General features: G+C 45.4%; 1 protein-coding gene and 1 long non-coding RNA gene across 5 annotated transcripts in view; one reads left to right on the top strand and one right to left on the bottom strand.

Annotated features, from left to right (window-relative positions):
- LOC123328435 overlaps window positions 1-6,606 on the bottom strand; it is a 75,823-nt gene extending 69,217 nt beyond the window's left edge. The window contains exons 1-2 of the long non-coding RNA XR_006543257.1: window positions 6,471-6,606; window positions 5,283-5,461 (exon numbers count right to left, since the gene is read on the bottom strand). This is a non-coding gene — a long non-coding RNA (uncharacterized LOC123328435). The remainder of the gene's footprint in view (window positions 1-5,282; window positions 5,462-6,470) is intronic.
- MAP4K3 (mitogen-activated protein kinase kinase kinase kinase 3) overlaps window positions 5,894-14,551 on the top strand; it is a 185,985-nt gene continuing 177,327 nt past the window's right edge. For 2 of the 4 annotated variants that reach the window (XM_025260905.3, XM_025260904.3), the window contains exon 1: window positions 5,894-6,257. In XM_025260905.3, the coding sequence (XP_025116690.1) occupies window positions 6,162-6,257 (96 nt within the window). In that variant the 5' untranslated portion in view covers window positions 5,894-6,161. The remainder of the gene's footprint in view (window positions 6,258-14,551) is intronic. The other 2 variants (XM_006071208.4, XM_006071207.4) reach the window with 1 other exon arrangement.

Raw genomic sequence — 14,551 nt, 5'->3', positions numbered from 1 at the left:
TGAGTGGCATCTAATATTTTCTTCTTGCTTTGCTTCTCTGCACCTTAGTACTTACCTGAGAACTTGTCTTTAGCCTCAATTTGAGTTTAGGGACCTATTTGATTGCCAGAACTTCATATATGTTTGACACCTAACAGATGCTCAACAAACATTTCTGAACTATGGCTCCCCAAAATTTTAAAATTAGTCTCCTAGTTTTTTCTGTTTCAACTATAATTTTTATTAGTGATAAATGTAAAAGTTATCACTGATTTCACATTTCTATTTGAGCACATCAAATTTAACATATACAAACAGAATCACTCCTTTGATCCAGTGTTAAAACTCTCCAGCAAATAACCCCAGTTCCTCTTATGACAAATGCTATCACCTTTTTGGGATCTTCCCAATTGTCTAGGTCAGGCACCTCCTTGTCATCCATGTCTCTGACTGCTCCCTCACCTCTCCAAATCTGTCAATTCCATCTTCTAATTACTTCCTGGTTTCTTTCCCTTTTCTCCATCCTAGACATCTCTGGCCTTAATTCATGTTCTGTTATTGCATTTGCTTCCTAAATCATATCTCCATCCCCATCCTCATTACTCAGTTCAGTTCAGTTCAGTCGCTCAATTGTATCCGGATCTTTGTGACCCCTTGGACTGCAGCACACCAGGCTTCCCTGTCCATCACCAATTCCTGGAGTTTACTCAAACTCATGTCCATTGAGTCAGTAATGCCATCCAACCATCTCATTCTGTCATCCCCTTCTCCTCCCGCCTTCAATTTTTCCCAGCATCAGGATCTTTTCAAATGAGTCAGTTCTTCACATCAGGTGGCCAAAGTATTGGAGTTTCAGCTTTAGCATCATTCCTTCCAAAGAACACCCAGGGCTGATCTCCTTTAGAATGGACTGGTTGGATCTCCTTGCAATCCAAGGGACTCTCAAGAGTCTTCTCCAACACCACAGTTCAAAAGCATCAATTCTTCAGCGCTCAGCTTTCTTTACAGTCCAACTCTCACATCCATACATGACTACTGGAAAAACCACAGCCTTGGCTAGATGGACCTTTGTTGGCAAAGTAATGTCTCTGCTTTTCAATATGCTATCTAGGTTGGTCATAGCTTTTCTTCCAAGGAGCAAGTATCTTTTGATTTCATGGCTGCAGTCATCAACTGCAGTGATTTTGGATCCCCCCAAAATAAAGTCTCTGTTTCCATTATTTCCCCATCTATTTGCCATGAAGTGATGGGACCAGATCCTCATGACTGTTCCCCTTTAAAACATTCTAAAATGTACTCAAAACAACAGTAATTAATACTTTGTGGGATTACTATGGTGCCAGGCACTACTGACTTTTACACGTTGTTTTCTTTTCGACTCTTCATAATTGCTCCTGTTTGAAATAACTTCCCAAGGTTGTTCAGTAAGGAAAGCCAGACAAGATTTGAACCCTAGTAACCAGGCTCAGAGCTGTGCTAGGTGAGGCTATATAATCTCCTGCAATGTTCTGCCATATTGTTTCACGCATGTCTGGGTCTGAGTCTCCTCTCCCATGGATGGCTTGGTTGTACTGAGTCTTTTCTGAGTTAGGGTTGCCTCAGCATTCCTTTCCCTGAGCTGGTGATGTACTGAAAATGTGAATGGTGGTTATTAGAGAGTTATTAGACAATGAGTTATTAGACTCATTGACAGTGAGTTATTAGACAACAGGTTCTGAGGATAAAACTGAAAGCTGGTGTGGAGACAAGAGAATTTCTAAGCCACAAATCCATGAGGGACAGGCTAACAGAAGGGTGGTCTGGATATGGCAGCAACTGCTACAGTCCATCTCAGCCTTCATGTGCTCCCTACTATGTGATGCTTACATGGATGGGTGCTTTAAGGGCCTGGGGCTAAATGGCCAGCTTGGAGTGTACCATTTCCCCCCTTGTCTGGCAAACTCTGACGTAGTTTTCAAAATTTAGCTTTAGCATCATTCCTACATCTTCTGGTCAACATTTATGTCCTTCCTCTGTGCTTCTCACACTGTTTTGGATACTGCAAATTCCTTGAGGGCAGTCACCATGGCATTTCTTTGTATTATATGCCACTAGAATCTAATAACCACCGACTCGAAATGGGTAACAGGCAGGCAGATTCTGGCTAAGCATGAGAGAAAATGATTAAAGTATAGTTTAACTACAAACTAGTGACTAAGAGCCTGACCTTTGTGTAGTACTGCTACTGCTGCTGCTGCTGCTAAGTCGCTTCAGTCGTGTCAGACTCTGTGCGACCCCATAGACGGCAGCCCACCAGGCTCCCCAGTCCCTGGGACTCTCCAGGCAAGAACACTGGAGTGGGTTGCCATTTCCTTCTCCAATGCATGAAAGTGAAAAGTGAAAGTGAAGTCGCTCAGTCGTGTCTGACTCTAGCAACCCCATGAACTGCAGCCTACCAGGCTCCTCCGTCCATGGGATTTTCTAGGCAAGAGTACTGGAGTGGGGTGCCATTGCCTTCTCCAGTGTGTAGTACTACATTTAGTCAAATTTCAGCTTTTTCTGTTACCTTGAGCAGTTTACTGTCTGTGCAACAAAAAATGGAGATAATAATATCTATGTCATCAAGTTGTGAGATTTAAATGAGATAAAACATGGAAAGAACTTGGCTCAGGGCCTGGCACCTTGTAAGTACTTGGTAATGTTAGATATTGTTTTCTATTATTGTTATATGATTATTTACTAACACTATCTCACAATAAAGTGGGGTGCTTCAGAAATGTGTGTTAGTCACTCAGTTGTGTTCAACTCTTTGTGATCCCATGGACTCCATCAGGCTCTTCTGTCCATGGAATTCTCCAGGCAAGAGCGTTGCCATTCCCCTCTCCAAAGGATCTTTCTGACCCAGGGGTTGAACCGCATCTCCTGCATTGCAGGCAGCAAGTTCCCTTTTAATGAAGGTATTCAAGCAGTAGTAAATAGGGAGAGACGCTTTGGAAGCAATTTATGACTTCTAAGGATGCTTCTAATCATAGAAGAGGGAAGCTATTTCTCTGATTCACAGAAAGTGTGATCATTAGTGTTATTTCTAGCGAAGATGAGAACTGTTAGAATAGAAAAAAAATCAACTTTGACTGTATATATGTATTAGTATTGCAAAGAACAAAATATTTTATTCTTTGTTGACTGCAAAAGTCCTTTTATTTATGTTGTAACCCACATGGCAAATCAGGCCCTTACATACAAATCCATGTCTTTTCAAAAGGACTAGTTTGGCCCTGCCAAAAGGAACCAAACAAAACTTTAAAGACTGTTTCAACCCTACTGAAATGTCTTTTCCCTTTGAAAGAAGTCTATTAGCGATGCAAATACAAAGTTATCTGCACGGATGATAATCCTCACAAACAAAACAGTGAAACCATTAGAATGTTCTTTTTGGCACATTCAATCCTGAGACTTTGTCTTTACAGCATTAAAAAGGCAGATAAGGAGAGCAGAACTGGTTCCTATTGGGATAGTTTATTAGATCTGCTTATCTAAATCCTGGGCTAATTATCCTCATGTTTGCCTTAAAGAAGCCAAACAGTTCTCCAAAAGTGGACAGGCTGAAGAAAGGCTTGCACTCCGGGCAAGTGCCTTAAACAGACCCAAAACAGGGTCCTTAGCCATGGAATAACATTTATAGTCAGGAGTTTAATTCTGAAGATACCAGAGGCTTAGGGTAGATCCATCTAGAAAAAAACCCAGTGGTAAGTATTTATACAGTGGCAGTTTAAGTAATATGTTCATGGTATAATATGCTCATGGTACTGATACTTTAAAATAATTAAAAACTAGACAATTGAAAGTCTACTTGTATAGGCAAAGAGATGGTCATTTCCCAACATCTTTTAGTCAACAGAGCAAACAACTTTGAGAATTTAGTAAACATGCAATCTTACTGTAAGCAAAGGGACTGAAAAGATAAAAATGAAGCAGTTTAGTTCATTTGACTATTATTTGATGATACTTATATGGTCTTTCATCCCATGGACAGAGAACCTGGCAGGCTACAGTCCACGGGGCTGCAAAGAGTCAGGACATGACTGGACAACTAACGTACACATAGTTAGTTTTCCCAGTAGTTATGCACAGATGTGAGAGTTGGACCATTAAGAAGGCTGAGCACTGAAAAAATTATGCTTTGAACTGTGGTGCTGGAAAAGATTCTTGAGAGTCCCTTGGACTGCAAGGACATCAAACCAGTCAATCCTAAAGGAAATCAAAACTGAATATTCATTGGAAGGACTGATGCTGAAGCTCAAATACTTAGGCCATCTGATGTGAAGAGCCGACTCACTGGAAAAGACCTTGATGCTGGGAAAGATTAAGGTCAGGAGGAGAAGAGGGCAACAGAGGATGAGATGGTTGGATGGCATCATCGACGCAATGGACATGGGTTTGAGCCAACTGTGAGAGATCGTGAAGGACAGGGAAGCCTGGCGTGCTGCAGTCCATGGGATCACAAAGAGTCAGACACTACTGAGCAACTGAACAATTATATTCTTAACAGGTTTGACAAGACCTAGTTTCTCAGGGAGCCTCGAGGCATTAGAGAATATTGATGGTCAGAGGGTGCGGTGCCTAAGGGTATCAGGAAAGCATTTCTGAAGCAAAACTCCCAAGTGGTACTTTGGAAATGGCCATCACCAATATACTTGATTACTGCTGATGGAAATGCCTAGTGGGCGCTTCCCAGGTGGCGATGGGGGTAAAGAACCTGTCTGCCAATGCAGGAGACATGAAACACAGGTTTGATCCCCGAGTCAGGACGATTCTCTGGAGGGCATGGCAATCCATTCCAGTATTCGTGCCTGGAGAATTCCATGGACCGAGGAGCCTGGCGGGCTACAGTCCATGGGATTGCGAAGAGTCCACAGGACTGAGCGACTAACACAATGGGTAGTTTCCTGAGAACAGAAAATAAACCCTCCATACCCACAAGTTTTCTTGGACAGCTAATAAGAGTTGGAGCTGGTGTCCACATACATGGGATGCAATGGTTGAAATCTGGGTCTTAAGCAGGGTGGAGCTTTGGGTTGTTCAACTACAGAGCTTCCAGATCATCACGTGTTGACATGTCAGGCGTGGGAATGGAGCTTGTCCACCCTCCACCTTTCATCCCCACCCCACTCTCCTTTGCAAGGTTGCTTGACAGCTTGCTGGTCCCTCCCCCATCTGTGATAATCCAGATGCCTTGTGAAGGTGATCGTCAAGCACTGCTTTAGTTCTAGACTCTGCCTGTCTCCCACGCCCTCCACGCGTTCGAGGTGTTTCCCACCGCCTACCTACTGCGCAGGCCACCCTGGCCGCCCTCCTGGCCCGTCCTCTTTGGCACCCCGGCAGGTCAACTCCACGGGCCCGAGTGTCGGGAGTCGGAGTCAGCACAATTCATTTGCAGGGGCTTTCCTCAGGACAGTTTGCCAGCAATACCAGAAATTCGGTTGTGTCCTATTTGTGGCTGCGTCTCAAAAAAAAAAAAAAAGTTCGAGACACTACCTGCAAATTCAAACTACTACCTGCTCAGGATGGGAGCCTAAGGAGGCGACGTCAAACTTTGTCGTTGGGGGAATGACAAGCGAATAGGCGCTCCTGTCGGCCTGTGCCCACCCACGGTCCCGGGGACAGGCGAGCTTTCCTGGCGCGGCCTGGCTGGCGGCGGCCGCAGACCGATCCGCCACCACGGGAAGCCGCGGCCGCTTGGGCCGGTAGGACCCGGCCACCCGCCCGTGCCGGGCAGGCGCGCGGAGCCGGAGCGCGCAAGGGGCGGGCTGCGCGCGGGGCCGGGGAGCGCTCCCTCCGGGATCGCGGCTGCGCAGTCGGGCGGGAGCCGGGAAAAGGGGAGGAGGATGGCGGAGCCGGAGTAAGGGGAGGGGGAGGAGCGGCCAAGGCGGAAGCCATGTTGGAGTTTCACCCCGAGCTAGGGGCTGCGAGCGTCCTCCGCTCCGTGTGGGTGTGACCTGGGTTCGGCGCCGCGGCGGGCTGCTGGGGGCGGGGACGGTTAGGCCGGTGGTTGTCGTCCGCGGCGGCGGCCGCAGCGTGGAGTCGGGCAATTGTGACCGCCGGGGGGAGCCGGGGGCCGGCCGCGGCTCTCACTCTCCGTGTGGCCCCCTGAGCGCCCCCCCTCCCCTGGCTGGGAGGGAGGCGGGGGGCACCCGGGGCCCGCCATGAACCCCGGCTTCGATCTGTCCCGCCGGAACCCGCAGGAGGACTTCGAGCTGATTCAGCGCATCGGCAGCGGCACCTACGGCGACGTCTACAAGGTGAGGGCGAGGGGCCGCGCGCCGCCGAGGCCGCGGGGCGCTGACCCGCCGCGGGGAGGGTGGGGGGCGCCGGCGAGCCGGGGCGCCGGAGTCCGCCCTGCCTGTCGGCGCCGGAGAGATGTGGGGGAGGAGGCACGGCGGGCGCCCAGGGCTCCGCGGCTTTGCAGCGAACAAAGGGCCAGACGGTTAACCCCAAGACCCCCGCGTCCTTACCTGGATCTGCCCCTGACGCGCGTTTCCCGGGAAGCGCTGATCCGCGGCGGCAGCTCTGCTCTTGACCGCGTTGAGAGGGTCTGCGCGTTTGTTGCTTTGGCAGGGGCAGTGCGACGAGCCGGATGGCAGGGGTTTGGCGTGTGTCAAACCTGCGTGCTCCGCACGGACCCGGGATATTCCGCGCTGGGTTGGCATCTGCTGCCCACCAGGCCCGGCAATGGTCATTACTCTGGGCAGTCTCAACCACCTTTCGTCTCTTAGCATCCGCAGGCCAGTTTCTTTCAATTTTCCAAGTAATGACTTTCTTTTGCAAAAGAGATCTGGTTAGGATGACTCCTTTCTCCCTTTCTTTCGAAAGAGCAACTTTTTCTCCATCTCAAATTGGATTGTGATGCCTTATTAAACTTGTTTCCGTCAGTGACACATACGATTCAACTCTCTCTTTTTTTAAGTGACTTGAACACTTAGGGGAGGTACTGGTTTGACAAGGTTAGAATCGAAAGTCCATTAGTAGCACAGCATTCCTGTTGTAGAGGGACCACTTCTAAATGTGGGAGATAAAGCATGCTTCCTTGGCCAGCTCAACTCTTGGCCTCGCAGAGGCTGCCAAGAAGAGGACGCTCATGCCAAATGTGGCAGCAGTCTTGATTTGGTTGTGTATCTTCTTACTGGTAACTGAAGTAGAACTCCTCCTGTTTCACATAACACCTGAGGATGCGTAGAGAAACTTAAGTTTACTTTGGAAAGTTGAGTCTTAACTTTGTTTTGCCCACGTTTAAGCAGAAGATTTTTTACTTTGGCGTGACTTGTAATGCATATGGTAACTTAGATACTCAACACAATGCAGCCAGTATTCTGCAGGAGTCATGTTTTGTGAATGAGTCGCTTTCCCTTCCCACTTATCTCACCACTTTTCTCCATGGACGGCAGGGGTGTCTTGTGCATGCCTACTGTGTATAGGGGCTTCCCAGGTGGCTCAAGTGGTAGAGAACCTACCAGCCTTTGGAGGAGACATAAGAGATGAGGGTTCAATCCCTGGGTGGGGAAGATCCCCTGGAGTAGACAGTGGCAACCTACTCCAGTATTTTTCCCTGGAGAATATCATGAACAGAGGAGCTTGGCAGGCTATACAGTCCATGGGGTCCCAAAGAGTTGGACACAACTGAAGAGACTTAGCAGGCTGGCACTGTATATAAGGTACTGTGTGTCTAAGCACTTGGGTTGTAGCACTAAAAGAGGGACGGTCTTCGCAAGTCTTACTTGTTTATATTTTTTGGACAAGAACAACAGTAAACAGTCATTTAAATAACTGTCTTATTGCAATTTCCTTTTGTGCTGCAGAGAAGAGAGGATTAGGATTAGGGCTAGTAGAGCATGTACCAGGGGGGACCTCATCTCCTCAGGGGAGTCAGAGGCACTGGGGAAAGGGGATTATGCCAGATAGAAGGAGCATGATCTGGGAAGGCTTGGAGGCCCCAGGGGCAGGGTGAGGATTTGAAAGAAGGCCTGTATGGCCTGAGTAGCCAGAGAGGGAGAATGGCCCTAGATTGAGCAGGCCTCTTATTAGGTCCTCCAAGGAGGTGGGACTTCTCCCTAGGACAATGAGGAGTCATTGCTGGGTTTTAAGCAGAAGAGTGAATTTAGACTTGGATTTTTACAAGCTTTATCGCTGCAGTGTGGGGGGTGGAGATGGGGGACAGAGGTGAAGAGCAGTTAGGAGGCCACTGTAAGAATAACCATTATGTTACTGTGTTTGGAATTTGTAGTGATTGTGAAAGTTGAGGTGAGTGAATCCAGGTAACTTAGAGTTGGTTAAGGAAGTCTTGCTGTATTGAGATGAAAAGTAACTGAAACTTTGCTAATGTGTCAGTCTTAGGTGGCAGTGTGGACAGTAAGTGCTTTATCAGTTCTTTACAAGAATAATCGGCCATGTACTTATTGTGTTTAGAAAAAACAGCTGGTAGTTAAGCCACATGTTTAAAAAAAAAAATTCAGGCCTGTAATTTCCTCAAGACATCTAAGTGCAGTACAGGTATAAGTTGATTAATTTTGTCATCTGTTTAAAATAATGATAATAGAAGCTAACATTTATAGAGTGTTACTTGCCAGGCACTGCTCTAAGACTTCGTCCTGTATTAACTTACTTAATCTTACAACAACCCATGGAGGTAGACACTGCTATTAACTCCATTTTGCAGTAGAAGAAACTAAAGCACGGGGAAGTTGCAGTAACCTGTCAAAGATGGTAAGTGGCCAAGCCAGAAGGTGAATCAGTTTGCTTTAGGGACTGCATTCTTAATTCTTAACTTAATATGTGGGCAGATCATGTATTATCCAAGTGAGGACACAGAGGCACACAACTTAGTTCAGCATTTAGCTGCAGCCGCGCTCTGAGTCAGAGAGGATCTTTAAGTAGTAGTTAGTATACCTAAGTCCTGCTGTGCAGCCAGGCCTCACTGTTTTTGTAGAGTCTGCCAAGTGGACATCAGATAATAGATGCTTGATCCCTGCCTGCCAGACTCTTCTAGTACCAGGGACCCAAAAGAGAGAAACTACGTGGTTTTTAGCATCATATCCCCGGTTTGCTGAACAACCCAAAGCTTAAACTATTTGTATTTTTGTCTATACATAATCATGTTCATGCTATAAAGATAACAGATTTTTATTTTTTGGTATTTGTTTTGCTCTTTTGATTTTCCTTGTTTATGCAAATTGTGTTAATTAGAGAGGAGTGCATTAAAGGATTTTTTTTTCAAAAGTCAGTAGTTTGCTCCCTGATTTACCAGTGTTTAGGTGCTAAAAATGGAATGATCCGATTAAGTAAATAAGTTAGAGGCCTGATTATGTACAGTCATTCTTAGAGGGTTGGTGTTTTAAGGGATTTTTGTTTTGAAAGCTATATCCTATGCAATGTAATAATATGCTTATTATATTTAAGGTGGTGTGTTTTGGTTAAAAAGTATTGAGCTAGGATGTGGAAGTGGAGAAGGAAATGGCAACCCACTCCAGAATTCTTGCCTAGAGAATCCTGTGGACAGAGGAGCCAGGTGGGCTGCTGTGTATGGCGTCGCACAGAGTCGAACACAACTGAAGTGACTTAGCATGCATGCATGCATTGGAAAAGGAAATGGCAACGCACTCCAGTGTTCTTGCCTGGAGAATCCCAGGGACAGAGGGGCCCGGTGGGCTGCCGTCTGTGGGGTTGCACAGAGTCGGACATGACTGAAGAGACTTAGCAGCAGCAGCAGCATGTGGAAGAGCCGGAATTTATTAGCTCTGTAGCCTTGTAAAATCATTTAGCCTCTCAGAGCTGTTTTGGTTTGAAGGTATTATTACCATCACGTGCCCTTCTGTTTGTGGTGTTAAATGACTTATGTCAGTCAACAAGTTTTTAATTTTTTTAAGACCAAAAAAATACGGATAATACATTTCCTCTGCACTGTCTTGGGCTTCCCAGGTGATGGTAGTACTAAAGAACCCGCCTACCAATGCAGGTAGATGTAAGAGACACAGGTTCGATACCTGGGTCAGAAGGATCCCCTGGAGGAGGGCATGGCAACCCACTCCAATATTCTTGCCTGGAGAATCCCATGGACAGAGAGCCTGGTGGACTGCAGTCCATAGGGTTGCACAGAGGCAGACACGACTGAAGCGACTTGGCATGCACTGCACTGTCTTAAAGTACATGAACATATAATTTAAAAAGAACAGTCATAATACTTTTAAATGTCTTATAACTCTGGGTTTTATCTGTCAGATGAAGTATCTGTAGCAGGAGTTACCTTGGGACCTGTGAGTTGACAGCTAAAAGGGGCTCTTTGATTGAGCCTCAGGAGGCCCATGAAATCCTCTGAAATTAATAGACTTCACATTGTAAGTTTGTGTGTTTTTCTGGAGAGATGGCTTTTGGTATTATTACGTTTTCAAAGAGGTCCATGATCCTAAGGAAGAAAAGAATGGAGAGCTGTAGGTTTGTCATTTGAAAGCAATTTCTTGGAGAGGTTAGGTAGTTATATACCATATCACGTTACCAGCATTTGTTAACATTAATGTGATTTCCACATGCATTATGCTATTTTTCTCAGGTAGTTTTCCTGTTTAATTTGTATTTTTCCTACCCTTAGAGCCTTTGTGTACAGATGTTTTTCTAGATTTACAGCTAGAGAAGATGCTAAAGCTGGAGATAGGGTGAGGCAAGGTGAATTTGAAGCACCGGTTTTCATGTGTTCTAAGAGAGCGTCTCAGTTGGTTCAGTGGCTTTGGCCTGGTCCCTGTGGACACTCCCAGATGCCACCAGCTTGTGCCTTCTCCTGAGTTCTAGGTCCTTGTCTCCAGCTGACCTTTTCGCAGACTACATCTTCCTCCAAAGGTGCCTCATAGCCCTCTTTTGTCAAGTGCCACAGTATGTCCCAACTCAGTTGGTAAGTCTTGATTCTTGAAGCCTTGGCATCATCTGTGCCTTCAGACTGGACTTCATAGGTGTTTTCCAAAGTGTGACCAGGATGCTCCAAGGAAAGCAGTACTATGAGTTACACCAAAGACCAGGAAGTCCTACGGTAAACAAACCTGGTCAACAGTGCTTTACCCAGCAAACTCCAGACTTCCTTAACACTGGGATTCTTCTCTGTAATTCCAACTGCTTATCCTTAGAACTAGTGTCTTGTAGAACATGCTTTGGAAATGTTGATACTGATTTTATCTATGTGTGTTGGGAAGTCATTCCCTCTGGAGCAGAGGCTGTAGAGAGGCTGCGCTCCAGGGTAGCTTTCACGTGGTGATCTGTGTAAAGAGAGTCTCTGAAAGCTGACGGGAGAATTGAAGACGGGATAGTGAAATCAGGAAATTAATTTGCATGTTCAAGTGTTTATGTGTTCGAGAGGGACCAGAGGAAGTAGTTTTAAACTTCAGAAAGATAGAGTGAGATAAATTAAGGTTGAGTTTCTCACTTCAGTACTTATTTGAGGTGGAAAGTGACAGTGGAACAGATTGTTGAATAATTTCTGTAGATACAAACAGGTTATCACAACACATGTGATTGTGTGTTAACTTGTTTGTAACTCTGCAGTCTTTCAGGCATTCCGATTAATACCATCAGACACTCTTTCATTATAGTCAGGATTTGTAAGGACTTCTGTGGAAAAGTCAGTTAAGACATGAAGACCTTTAGCATTTAGAAAAGAACAGCTGAAAGAAAATGAAACATGAGTATCTAGGGCTATGCCCATTTTTTTTACTTTCATGGAGAACAAAGTCGAGAGGGACCAGAGGAAGTAGTCTTAAACTTCAGAAAGATAGAGTGGGATAAATTAAGGTTGAGTTTTCTCATTTCAGTATTTATTTGAGGTGGAAAATGACAGTGGAACAGATTGTTGAATAATTTCTGTAGACACAAACAGGTTATCTGATTTTGTTAGGCTCTGATTCCCTAAAGAGGTACTTACCTCTAGAATTTGAAAGTACATCTATTTGTTTTGTATTGAGAATGAATAGTCATTCTCTCATGAGAGTCCATTTAACATTTGCCCCACATTGAATAGCTGTAATATGAAAGGAAAGGTTCTAGGGACTGTGTGTGAAATAGTGAAAAGGATAAGACTTGGTACTTTATGTACAGGGGCATAAAATGTGAGCCTACTTTAAGCTGTCATAGTTTGAGATCAAAACTGTGATTTCCCCTTTTCTAGCACATTAAATATCTTACTGGCAGAGAGATTGTTCCGACACTTCGTAAAGTGGACAGTCAACCTCTCTATAGCACAGCATAGTGATTTAAGAGTAGTTTCTGGAGTCAGACTACCTGATTTCACCACCTACTAGCCAATTACCTAATCTTTCTCTCTGTTCCTCAGTTTCCTCAGTTGTAAAATGGAGATGCTTAAAAAAGTATTTGGGACAGTGTGTGTGCATGCATGTGCGTGTGCGTGTGTGTGTGTGTGTTGCTTAGTCATGTCCAATTCTTTGTGACTCCCATGGACTGTAGCCCACCAGGCTCCTCTGTCCATGGGGTTTTCCCAGGCATGAACACTGGAGTTGGTTGCCATTTCCTCCTCCAGGGGATCATCCCAACCCAGGGATTGAACCTGGGTCTCCTGCAAGGCAAGTAGATTCTTTCAGTTCAGTTCAGTTGCTCAGTCATGTCCGACTCTTTGCGACCCCATGGACTGTAGCACGCCAGGTTTCCCTGTCTATCACCAACTCCCAGAGCCTACTCAAACTCTTGTCCATCGTGTCAGTGATGCCATCCAACCATCTCATCCTCTGTCGTCCCCTTCTCCCACCTTCAATCTTTCCTAGCATCAGGGTCTTTTACAATGAGTCTGTTCTTCCCATCAGGTGGCCAATTTATTGGAGTTTCAGCTTCAGCATCAGTCCTTCCAATGAATATTCAGGACTGATTTCCTTTAGGATGGACTGGTTGGATCTCCTTGCAGCCCAGGGGACTCACAAGAGTCTTCTCCAACACCACAGTTCAAAAGCAATTCTTCAGCGCTCAGCTTTCTTTATAGTCCAACTCTCACATCCATACATGACTACTGGAAAAGCAATAGCTTTGACTAGATGGACCTTTGTTGGCAAAGTAATGTCTCTGCTTTTTAATATGCTATCTAGGTTGGTCAAGGTTGGTCATAGCTTTTCTTCCAAGAGCAAGCATCTTTTAATTTCATGGCTGCAGTCACCATGTGCAGTGATTTTGGAGCCCCCCAAAAATAAAGTCTCTCACTCTTTCCACTGTTTCCCCATCTATTTGCCATGAAGTGATGGGACCAGATGCCGTGATGTTAGTTTTCTGAATGTTGAGTTTTAAGCCAGCTTTTTCACTCTCCTCTCTCACTTTCATCAAGAGGCTCTTTAGTTCTTTGCTTTCTGTCATAAGGGTGGTGTCATCTGCATATCTGAGGTTATTGATATTTCTCCTGGCAATCTTGATTCTAGCTTGTGTTTCATCCAGCCAGGCATTTCGCATGATGTACTCTGCATATAAGTTAAATAAGCAGGGTGACAATATACAGCCTTGACATACTCCTTTCCCGATTTGGAACCAGTCTTTTGTTCCATGTTCAGTTTTAGCTAGAACCCCATGAACAGTATGAAAAGGTAGATTCTTTACCGTCTGAGCTACCAGGGAAGCCCCATTTGGGGCAGGGCCTGTCACCTAATACTCAGTAATGGTTCATTGTCAGTCATAATATTTATTATCGTATATTGCTGTTTCTCCTGCTGCTGTCTTCCTAACCTACTCTGCTCCTCCTGCTGCTGCCTCAGTGGTTTTGCACTTGCTGTCTGTGCTTGAAAATTCCCCTCCCCCAATGTCTGTATGGTTTGCCTTTTCATTTCCCTCAGGTGTCAGCTCAAATGTCACCTTTTAATGTGCATGTTCCTTACGATCCTATAAGAAACAACTCCTCCGCACTTCTGTCTTTACCCGGAATGTGTCCAGATTTTGTAGGGCCTGAACTTTATACAGTAATTTGGGTACCCTCAGTGAGAAAACAAATACATTAGAATAAAATGTTTGGTGTGAAAGTGAATACTTAGAATTAGAAAAGGTGTCCCAGCAAGTGCTGTAACCTTAGAGGCAGGTCCCTCTCTTCTGAGGGCTCGTCAGGCATTTAAGCAGAGATGCTGGGTGGCACTTCCGGATACCACCCACCCTGCCTCTCCTCCCCAGCAGCACCCTCCACGTCCCAGTAGCTCTCAGCACTCTTAGAGGCCCAGGAGAGTGAGGAGGCCTGAACTTTTAAGTTTTATTAGCTTTATAAAAAAATTCAGCTCTGCTTCTTACTCTCCCTAATTCTCACTGTGGCATGTGTCACCTTATATTTATTTACTTATTGCCCTCCTCTCCGCACTAGGGTGTAAGCCCAAGAAGCTGGTGGTTTAGTTTTGTCCACGGCTGTATCCCCAGAACGTAGAAAAGTGCCTAACACGTATTAGACTCACAGTAAATATTTGTGGAATGAATGAATGAACCGGCAGGAGAGAAACCATGTGCTACTACCTAAGTTTAGAGGAAGGAGAACATTATTTCCGGTTTGGAGAAATCACAGCAGGTTTTATAGTGGAGATGATATCAGGCTTGA

This window comes from Bubalus bubalis, chromosome 12 (genome assembly GCF_019923935.1).
Source record: "Bubalus bubalis isolate 160015118507 breed Murrah chromosome 12, NDDB_SH_1, whole genome shotgun sequence".
Taxonomy (NCBI): domain Eukaryota; kingdom Metazoa; phylum Chordata; class Mammalia; order Artiodactyla; family Bovidae; genus Bubalus; species Bubalus bubalis.
Note: the sequence above shows the minus strand (reverse complement) of the source record. Positions and strands in the feature narration are given on the sequence as shown.